Source organism: Phanerochaete carnosa, assembly GCF_000300595.1.
Source record: "Phanerochaete carnosa HHB-10118-sp unplaced genomic scaffold PHACAscaffold_3, whole genome shotgun sequence".
Lineage (NCBI taxonomy): Eukaryota > Fungi > Basidiomycota > Agaricomycetes > Polyporales > Phanerochaetaceae > Phanerochaete > Phanerochaete carnosa.
Genome location: NW_006767630.1, coordinates 955,199 through 965,603, shown reverse-complemented (window position 1 = coordinate 965,603; position 10,405 = coordinate 955,199). Strand labels below are relative to the sequence as shown.

At 53.3% G+C, this 10,405-nt stretch overlaps 4 protein-coding genes across 4 annotated transcripts in view; 1 reads left to right on the top strand and 3 right to left on the bottom strand.

Annotated features, from left to right (window-relative positions):
* The window catches only part of PHACADRAFT_251461 (uncharacterized protein), a 2,740-nt gene extending 1,653 nt beyond the window's left edge, over nt 1–1,087 (bottom strand). The window contains 3 exon segments of the mRNA XM_007392965.1: nt 443–526; nt 529–732; nt 808–1,087. Of these exon segments, the coding sequence (XP_007393027.1) occupies nt 443–526 (84 nt within the window). The 5' untranslated portion in view covers nt 529–732; nt 808–1,087.
* A 3,725-nt stretch (nt 1,088–4,812) lies between these two features.
* On the top strand, nt 4,813–5,934 carry PHACADRAFT_206560 (uncharacterized protein; the record flags this gene model as incomplete). The annotated part of the gene is made up of 7 exons (XM_007392964.1): nt 4,813–4,905; nt 4,961–4,979; nt 5,013–5,153; nt 5,214–5,229; nt 5,288–5,339; nt 5,388–5,423; nt 5,478–5,934. 7 exons carry the CDS (start codon nt 4,813–4,815, stop codon nt 5,709–5,711), a joined length of 591 nt encoding a protein of 196 aa, XP_007393026.1. The 3' UTR covers nt 5,712–5,934.
* Nucleotides 5,935–6,486: 552 nt separating this feature from the next.
* On the bottom strand, nt 6,487–8,136 carry PHACADRAFT_206559 (uncharacterized protein; the record flags this gene model as incomplete). Its single annotated transcript, XM_007392963.1, has 9 exons — nt 6,487–6,831; nt 6,891–6,926; nt 6,977–7,025; nt 7,085–7,100; nt 7,171–7,311; nt 7,474–7,522; nt 7,578–7,675; nt 7,732–7,738; nt 7,912–8,136. 9 exons carry the CDS (start codon nt 8,134–8,136, stop codon nt 6,580–6,582), a joined length of 873 nt encoding a protein of 290 aa, XP_007393025.1. The 3' UTR covers nt 6,487–6,579.
* A 1,118-nt stretch (nt 8,137–9,254) lies between these two features.
* PHACADRAFT_206558 (uncharacterized protein) lies at nt 9,255–10,222 on the bottom strand (the record flags this gene model as incomplete). The annotated part of the gene is made up of 7 exons (XM_007392962.1): nt 9,255–9,381; nt 9,446–9,468; nt 9,526–9,594; nt 9,654–9,712; nt 9,784–10,000; nt 10,061–10,095; nt 10,157–10,222. 7 exons carry the CDS (start codon nt 10,220–10,222, stop codon nt 9,275–9,277), a joined length of 576 nt encoding a protein of 191 aa, XP_007393024.1. The 3' UTR covers nt 9,255–9,274.
* Nucleotides 10,223–10,405: the final 183 nt, after the last annotated feature.

Below are 10,405 nucleotides of genomic sequence, written 5' to 3'. Positions count from 1 at the left end.
GCCGCCCCCGGTTCCCATCGCCAGAAAAGCAAAGGCTTACGACGGCGCCGATCCAAAGCGGCAGGTTCTCCATGCCATTCTAACGCGCGAGCGAGGGGGAGGGGGGGAGGGACCTGCGTCAGCGCCACGTATTGCATGTGCAGAAGCGCACGCGGACTGCCGCTCACCTCGTGCGCACCGACCATCCGCGCGAGGCGGTCGCGCGTGGCCTGGTCGAGGTCGCGCGTGGCCTGGTCGAGCTTCTGGTTGTCCTTCAGGCACGCCATGTTGGAGCGCAGCTGGACGCTGGCCGGGACGACAAGGTGAGCAGGCAAGCGTCACGCACGTTCAGCGGGAGCGACTCACTTGTTCTACCCGGTGGTGCTCGACAGCTTCAGGAACTGCAAAGAAGACCGACGTTCAGCACCGCAGCGGTCTGTCACCTGTTTTGTGGGGAGCTCGCCCGGACGAATGAGGGGTAGAACGCGATGAACCACACCCCTGGGATGGAGTAGAGCGCGAGACCGGGTGTGTTGAGGCTGAGCATGGTGTGGAGGGTGGGTGGTACGGGGATGGCCTGCAAACCGCGACGGAAGCGCGTTTGATATCCAGGGAAGGCCCCACGTCAGCGTGTCCTGTGCGCTCCCACCATATGCGGTTGAAGGCCGGCTTTAACGCGAGTATAGATAGCCTCCAATGCTCTTGGGCACCCGTAGAGTTTGATGTTCTGGCTTTCATGCTTGGCAGAACGGTCTGTGGGAGGGCGCGGCGGCGGCGCCGCGTCGTCGTCAACTTCATGCGCGTGCTCGCCACTATGGTCGCTCGTACCGATTCCGCTGTCGATGCTCGTGCGCATCGTGCGCATCAGCGCGTCACTGAACACGAGCTCGCTCGTCCGCTTAGACGCCTCCGCGTACGGGTGGTGGTGCGCCGCCCTCCCTTCCCGGGGCTGTTTCTGGTGCTACTGCCGCGCGGTGCCAGTGGCGGCGGCGGCGGTAGCAGTGACAACCACCGGGGTGGCGATCTCGGGCGAGTAGCGGATATCGTCCGGGTCGAACTCGCGCACATAGTCCGGCGTGAGCTCAGCATACATCGTCGTCGTGGCGCTGTTCCAGGGGGGCACGTCGAAGCTCTTCAGCCTGGACCGCGGTATTGTGGCATACGGGTGTCCCGCCCGCGCACACGGGCGCACCAGGACGGGCTGCCGACGTCGATTCGCCCACTGCTGCTGTTGCTGCTGCTGCCCGCCCCCCTCATCCTCGGCCGCGCCACTCGTGTGCGCAGACGACGACGGGCCCTGTGCGTACGGGTGCGCGGGTATGCGGATCGGCTCGCGGTAGGACGTCTGAATTTGCTATCTGACAGCTGTAGTCATTTTCGACGCCCAGAGCGCACTTCGCCGATGTTTTGTACAGTAAGAGCACGAGATGTCGATATACTTGGGGTGGCCGAAGATTACTGACGTCTCGTCGCAAAATATCCGCGAGTGATGTGCATTCCTCTTGAGACGCCAAACTTGCAAAGATAACAAACGGCGCACCCAGTGGAGGACCCAGAGACAGCGTATGCTGGCAATCCAGTGTGGCTGTGATGCGCTTCACGCCGTTCTGGTATCAGTGGGAAACGTTGGTCGTGCGCAGACACCCTGGGGCTGCAGCATGCCTCGCCTTACACTATCATCCTACACTGTTGCTGCACCTTCTTATCGCAGAACTTGAATAGGGCCCAGTAGTGCGTAGCTTATATGTCTGGAATAGATCATGCTGCATGCGCTCGAGCAGTATGCGCCCTGAATAGCTTCGAACTTCAGCAACGATGTGCATATACGAAAGTTGGAAACGTACGTCTCACGCTACTCCTCTCGTGCATTGCCACCGGCGGCCCACTTCCTGCAGCATTTCCCAGCCCCACTTACGCACAAAGTTCCTGATGCTTGCAGCCGGTCATATACCCTGCCTCGGAGTACAGAGACGATGCCCCACCCCTCCCTCCCCCGACGACTGTACAAAGCACGTTGACGAGAGCGCGAAGGGCGTAGCTGGCAGCCATTTCGAGCCACCGACAGCGTGCCGAGTATTTATATGTGCGAACATTTCATTTGCTCAGGGTCGACGGAGATAGTTGTGGGCTCGAGCGACCATGCACGGCGGAGATGTGAAGTCGGTCATCGTTCATGTCGAGTCGTCTCTGAGGTTCAGGGAGCGAATCCTGGTAGACAGAATACAGTCTGGCAGCTGTCAACGAGGTTTGTGCAGGCGAAGAATTGTGTACAAAATGTTTGGGGCATCAACTTCGCGCTCAAGAGCGGGGCGCTCGACCCTCGGCTTCAGTCTTCATCGCATCAAACGGCTGGCGCCTCTTTCCCAGCGAACGCCATGCACACGCTGGACAAATAGTCGCCGCAAATGCGCCGAAGGATCGGCGGTTGACCCGCTCTGTACTTGGAAGCTGAGTATTATGGACGTCATGTTTGTGTTGGTATAAAGGGCGCGCAATTGCACAGCTATCTGATAAGGGAGCTTGTCTAATATTGCGACTTCCGGCTGGTCAGAAACGGAGAGGGGCGAGAATCCGAGGCTGCACAGGTGGATGAAGCAGAGAGCGAGGGCGAAAGGACAACCAAGGACACCTTGGTGTTTGCGGTTGCTTGAGACATGGAGGGAAAGGAAAGGCAATTTCAGTGAAGGTGAGTGCTACCACAAGATCGGTCTCAGAGTGGCCAAATGACTTCCCTCTGGCAACATATTTAATTCAATCTCTCAGGCGTAGCACTTGCGGTACATCTATTCCTGCAAAACGTCTCGTATTTAGTGAGTGTCGAGAATGCATACAGCTCAAATTGCCAGTGAGGAACCCAAGTCTCGAGTGAGACGAATCGCGTTCGTGAACGGCGCCCTACATGCAGGCACCCCAGATGCTGAGGACGATGGTACAGGACTTCACATCGCTCACGTTCGTTAGCTTTCACTCACTTGCTGCTGGCAGACCACACGCGAGCTGACGTGATTGTTTCATCGTTTTAGCAGTATGATAGCGTTTCTTGCTTGTGGAAGCGTGCAGGATGTTTGAGCTCTCTCTCTCTCTAGTGCTGCTGACTCGGAGACCAGCCCACTTCTTTGGTTACCAGCTTCCCGTCTCAGGTAAGTTCGTGATTACGTCGTGAAAAATTTCCAGCTGAGGAGCAACCGCAATCGAGCGGAGAATCAGCAGAAGGCAGTGCGATCGAGGTAAAGCGTACTCGCTGGAGGGCAACAACAGCAGTTGAGCTGAGCTGAGTTGGCATGCACTTGATCTGGGCATCATCTGTTTTTTTGACAGCGGGCTTGTTCGGGCATCTCCAGCGACTCCGCTCTTGATAACAGCAAGACATCACATTCGCCCGGCATCGCCGAACAGCACTGGCCATTGTTAGGTGTCATCGAAGGGGTAGCTTGTATCCAACAGTTTCTGGACGACATCAGCTGTTGAGCTGGTACAACCACTGAAAAAACTGCTGGCATTCTGCGATTAGCGTCTGGCTCACTCTCGTGTGCATATTGATCTACTGCTTCGAGTATCAGGTAGCTGGAGGCACGACAAAACACCTAGACATTTAAAAGAGCCACCATGGCTGTGTCGAGCTCAATGAGTAACTTTCCACTGCCACGCTGCAACTTTTAGTCTCTAACCTACACGGGCAGGAACTGATCTACGAACAAAAGGGTAGCGACGCATTTTGTTCTGATAGCTACCAGGAGTCAATCAAATTGTGTTTCCCCGCCTACGCTGGCAAGATATCTCCCGCATCTACTTGCCATTGCAGCAGATGTCTTGTATCTCGGTCGGGGTGACCAGTGTACAGGTTTCATCGCGCTGGGAAATATTCGCAATTGCTTCTGCCAGGCATGACCTAATCACTTACTGTAGTCATCCTATGTGATACAGTCTGTCTGGTAGACACTGTCGACGCTCGCTCCTCCCACGAGCAAAAGTACTACCCAATATGTGGGGAGCGTATGTTGATAGATGGCCGGCCAAATCGCTTATATACCGAGCAGGTACAAACATACCTTCGATGCAGCTCACCTCTCTTTATCCCCTACGCTCACTATGTCAGAACAGTCAACCAATGTTCTTACTCAACTCTTCTGGCAACTGTAAGCATCATCTCAGATAAATTCGTGCTTTGTAATATAATATCCATGCGTTCATCTTCCAGCCAGGTAGGAAACTATGTCTTGGGAGCTGTCGCGTGTAAATACATACTCCACTTTCCGTCACACTACTCATGCTATTTGCCTCTCAGCTCTCGTCATCTACGAATTCGTGATCACCATGGTTGATGAGATTCAGATGGTGTGGAAGAGACCCATCACCGCATCCGCCATGCTTCTTGGCTCGGTGCGATGGTGTATGCTCTTCTCAGTGACCTCCCAAATTCTGCCGATGACTTCAAATGTAAGCCTCGAACATTATTGGGTGACAAAATTCCAAGTGACACTTCTTACAGGAGTAAATTCAATCTGTCCGAAGCTCCCACGCAAATAGCCTACTTACCAGAATCCAATACACAGCTGTACACCATTGAATATCTTGAGCTTCTCATTCGCCCTTCTTGAGTTTATTCAAATTGCACGTACGCCTTGCACAGCTTGCTCGAGTTCGGAATATCCATTGACTTCCATGCGTTAGTCTTCTCCGCTCTGCGCGTCTTCGCAATATCTGGTAGAAGCTATACCTGGTCGCTGGTAGTGTTCACACTGAGCATGGCACCGTTTGCGACGAACCTTGTGGGAATTTCCTCTGCTCAGACTCGTATGTGCTCTGGTTGACTATCTCATGCAGACTGTAGCAATGACGTTGATTTACAATGTCGTCGTGGAACCACCTTTCGGTGTCGATATGCACACCAAAGCCTTCGCCGTTCTCTGCACGGACGAACGATATGTGGGTGTACGCATTTCTCTGTTTTCATTTTTGGTTGCTTATTTGTCCCCCGCAGTCGTATGTGCCTCAACCAAGTACTTTGATTTTCTGATGGCACCTGTTCGTAGTCACATACATCACCCGCGGTTCACTTATCCTTGCCGACATGATCGTGATCATCCTAACATGGATTAAGACATTTGGAGACTGGAAGCGGGCACGCAGAAACAATGTCAAGGTGTCATCGACGACATGCTTGCTCCGTGACGGTTAGTTATCCTCCATAGGTTATCGCATTTGCTGTGGCTGAGGTCTAACTACGCTTGCAGGAACCTTATATTTCATGTGAGTGCAACAGCAAAGCTGTTATCTGAGGGCTGCTCACAGGCAAAAACGGCCACAGCGTTCTGCTAGCACTAAACATAACCCAGCTACTAGTCTACAACTCCCCTACAGTATGTCTTACATGAGCACGTGTGCGGATAGCTGATGTTCTACTTAAGGACTTGTCGTCTGTGGGCGTATTAGTTTCGAACGTGGTATGTAACCTACTTGTCGCTGGACTTTGTGATGCTCAATGACTCACCATACAGCCCCTCGTGCTCATCAATCGTTTCATGATCAACTTACGTACGGCCGGCTCAGAAGTTCTAGACCACTCTATGCGTATTACAGACCAACAGCAAGAGCAATCAACGGTGCAGTTCAGAAGATCAACAAATCGACTGGGAAATATTGGAGGGACGCTGCAGAACGGCTGGGACGACGACGAACCTGTAGAAGAGGAGAATGATACCGCAGAATTGGACGGGACACAACTCTCGTGAGACCAACTTGAACGCCAGGCATAACCCCGACACCGAAGGCTATGCCAGAGTATACACTGTACCAGATAGATAACAACTTTTGTAGCTCATCATATGAGAGCAGAAAACTCAGAGCCCGTGGTATTCAGTGATTGCAATCGCGGTGCATCGTTGAGCTGCTTGGGGCAGCATCCTCTACATCAGCCTTGGCTTCCACCACTGATCTCTCGGCGCAAGTGTTTGGGAAGATAAGATATCTGTTCCACTTTACCCTCGTGTTGACAGTCCAAAAGGTGCCAGGTGCGGTGAAAATTGTGCACTGACAGTGCATGATGTGGCTAAAATACTCACTAAGTGTAATCAAGAAACCTGCGACCAGCATCCTTCAACGCATCCTATATAGTAGCCGTGACCCCGCCGACCTACTTGTACAATTATGTGCTTCCTGTCATTCGTGTTTTCAAGGGAATCTCTCGCCCTGCAGCCCGCTACGAGGGCCGATAGCGGAGACTTTGGCACCATTGTCAAGCCTGATTTTAAGCTGGAACATTTCAGATGATGTTGAATATTAGAGCCCTGACCTAAGCAAGCTGGCGTCTTGACGAATTTCCTAAGGTAGCAGCAGGAGGCACGATGGTGAAAGATGTAGCAAACAAAGGGCCGATCGGCTGTGGGGTCTTTCGGTGATCTTCGCTATCATGAGCGCCTGGAGGCGATGAGCAGCAGGTGCACCCAGTGATAGAAGGCTAGGAGCTGATACTGATACAGAGGAACGCACTCTGAAGAGGCCTCACGATACTCCGCGCGATGGCAATTATTCGATACCATAGGCCTCGAGCCTCCTGCTCGCATACATTACAAATGTCGCGTACTAGTCGTCGGTGTCGGTTCATGCCTCTGCACTATTCTCGCCCCGTCCTGCCCCATCCAATTCTGCGAGGCTAATCTCTTCGTCCACGGGCTCGTCGTCGTCCCAGCCACTCTGCAGCGTCTCTCCAATATTACCCAGCCGATTCGTTGGCCTTCTGAACTGTATCGTCGACTGTTCTTGCTGCCAATTAGTAATATGCGTAGAGCAATTCAACACCTCCCGATCGACCGTTCGCAGGTTGATCATGAAGCGATGGATGAGTATTTGAGGCTGCATGGCGCGTTAATCAGTACCAAGGTAGCTGACGAAGAGTACTGTAGTGGTCCCACCAGGATCTCAACAAATTCCGCTGCGGGTGTCACAATCTTAGACACAGCGTCAGCCGTCAGCCCATGCACTCATGTCGAGGACCTACCGCAGAGTTGTAGGTCAGTATCTGGGCTATGTTTACCGCTAACAAAGCTCTGCATTTGTTGCCACCCATGAGCTACGCTCGACTGGTCGCCTTTGTTGTTATGCTCACATGAAATAGATGGTGCCTGTGTGGGCAGCCAGGCCTCAGCGCTCAGCAGTAGTAGCAAATACAACTCTGCATGGAAGACTACTGACCGTCACGCAGTAGACACGTCGCCAGTGATACCTGGGCGTTGACACTGCGGGCACGCCTCCAATTTCCGAATGTCTTGATCCACGTCAGGACAAGCACAATCGTGTCGGCGAGGACGAGCGAACTGCGGGTGATGTATGCCACTAAGCAGGTTCCATCAACATCTACAGAGTGCGATGATTTGTGGTTATGACACACGTCTGTGCGGTGATAGATAAGCATCGTGGACCAGAAACAGTGAGACGTGTGTATATACATATCATTTGCCTGCGGAGAGAATGGGAGCGTTGATTCGCATGCCACACCGAAGGCCGGATCCGCGACGATCATGAACCTCGACATCGTCGTGAAGACCTACACAGAAGTGTCAACCAGAGCGTATACAGGTATGAGTAGACGCGACACGCACCAGGTTCACTATGAACGGTGCCATACTCAGCGCGAACACTACTAGCGACCAGATGCGGCTCCTATCCCAGATCGCGAAGACGCGCAGGGCAGAAAAGACTGGTGCGTGTAAGTTAGCAGGCAGTCTGGACTCGAGCAAACTATGTGAGGTGTACCCGCGGTCTGAGCAAAGCCGATCAGGATGAACACTTCGGTCAGGATATAAAGCGGTGCGCAGCTGTGTGTCGGGTTTCGGTGAGCAAATTGTACGTGTAAGGGTTTCCAAACAAACTGTACTTACTCCTGCCAGAATTGTCATTTGGAACTGCTGTCATTTAACGATATTCGAGGCTTACATTGGGAGTTGTTGGCGCGAGTTGAAGTGTCGCTGTGATGAGCATGCACCATCGTACTGAGCCAAATAGCACGGCAGATACGGTGACAGGTCTCTTCCACAAGATGTCAATTTCGTCGGAGATGGTAATCAAGAACTCGTAGACGACGAGGGCTGAGGAAGGAACACTGTGAGTCGTGGAATGGGAGGCGAAAGATGTACTCGCATGAGGTAGCTCCCTCGGCATAGTCCGTTACGAGGCTACCAATGCAGAGCGAATGCATGAGTATCGCGTTGTCAAGTGCGAACGGGATTTACGCTTACTCCAGCGAGTAGATTTGAGAAATGGTCTGATTTGACTGCTCTGACATTGTGAACGTGAGGGTGTGCGGCGGAGCTGCATCTAGCACAGACCATCGCTCACTCAATTTATAAGTGACTTGTATCAACACACGCTTCGTGCCTATTAGATAGCACCCTGAGCATCCTAGAAAAAGAATGAACATCGGTAATGATCATCAATGACTGCAGCCGGACAGACCGCATCGAATAGAAGAGACAAGGACAAACAATATCCAGCGAAGTTGATGCAGAAACGATCCAGGTATTCCGGGACCTGTGCATGGTTGATTGGGGCGCAAAACATCCCTTTGGGACGGTCACCATAAGAGTGGCGTACGAGTGGGCGTTACTTACATGCACATACCTGACCCACGCTCGACTCAGACACGGTGGGCTCAGACCCATACAAGGGCAGACCAAACTATAGCTGTGGGACGATATCTTTCATACACCATCATGCGTGATTATCGCCAGCGGCATTTCATTGGATCGAAGGGTTCCTGGATGGCGGGACAGCCTATAGGCGCGGACAGAAGGTGGCTCTACTGCGGGCGAGGACTATGTTGAAGAAGGCCAGAGCTTGGAACGAACCTCTCTGAAATCAAGGTACAGTGGCCGCCAGTGGAAAGCAGTTCACATGTTCGAGATTAGAAGGAGATGGAATCTTCTGTATGTTTCTGGCCCGTGGGGGTGCCCAGTTCCGGCATGCATCACTTCGGGACTCGGTGGGAGAACACAGCGCTGCAGGACGGTGCGTATCATACAGAACTTTCGCACCTATTACTCAGCTCGATAGCACTCATCCGCCAGACCTGCATAAGGATGAGCGTGCCATAGAGGTCCTATGTATCAAGAGAACATGAAAGCAGTGTGAAGTTCATTGCGACCTCATGTCAGGAGTTACATAATCGCAATGACCTCATACTAATAGCGGGAGCGCTGGTCTATCGGATGCTCGGTCCGTGTCTCACCAGGGCGCGCACGACGCGCCGCGACGCATCGAGCCTTCGAGTGTCCGACAAGTTAGATGCGAAAACGTTGAATTAAAGCCAAGAAAGAGGGAGGTACATCCAAGACAGTGGGCACAGATAATCAGAACCGGTCGCCGCGACCTTGTTTGCAGACTTGATGAGGAGAGTCAAGGGAAGCGCTGTGACACACGCAAAAGGTCAGATGCTGCGAGCCGGGACTCTGGGAGAGAGCAGTCGACTCACAAAGGCCAGCAAAAGTCATAGACCTGAGACAAAAACTCGATCAGCGAGAATTCAAGACGTGCAAAAGGCGGGGAGCCTACCGGAGGTTGCCGACAGCCTCGGTGGTCTGGTTGATGTAGATGAAGTTGTACAGGAGGCGCAGGCCGACGCTGGCAAAAGGCACGCTATCAAACCCGTCCACACCAGAAACATCGCAGGCGAAACTCACTATCCGACGGCGAACGTGTTGAGCGTGCTGTGCGGGATGCTGGTAGTATACCCTGCGAGCTGAACAAAGTTTGCCATCAACGTCAGATACGCCGCCCCCAATTCTCATCGCTAGAACGGCGAAGACTTACGACGGCACCGATCCAAAGCGGGAGGCTCTCCATGCCGTTCTGACGCGCGAGCGAGGGGGAAGGAACCTGCGTCAGTGACACGTATTGTGTGTGCAGAAGCGCACGCGGACTACCGTTCACCTCGTGCGCACCGATCATCCGCGCGAGGCGGTCGCGCGTGGCCTGGTCGAGCTTCTGGTTGTCCTTCAGGCGCGCCATGTTGGAGCGCGGCTGGACGCTGGCCGGGACGACAAGGTGAGGAGGCAAACGTCACGCACGTTCAGCGGGAGTGACTCACTTGTTCCACCCGATGGTGCTCGACAGCTTCAGGAACTGTAAAGAGGGCCTAGTTCAGCACCGCGGTGGCGTATCACCTGTTTTGTGTGGAGCTCACCCGGACGAACGAGGGCTCGACCAGTATACGCCTTGAATAGCTCCGAACTTCAGTAACGATGTGCATATACGAAAGTTGGAAACGTACATCTCACGCTACTCCTCTCGTGCATTGCAACTGACAGCTCACTTCCTGCAGCATTTCCCAGCCCCACTGACGCACGAAGTTCCTGATGTTTACAGCCAGCCATATATCCTGCCTCGGAGTACAGAGACGATGCCCCCCCCCCCCCCCGACGACTGTACTAAC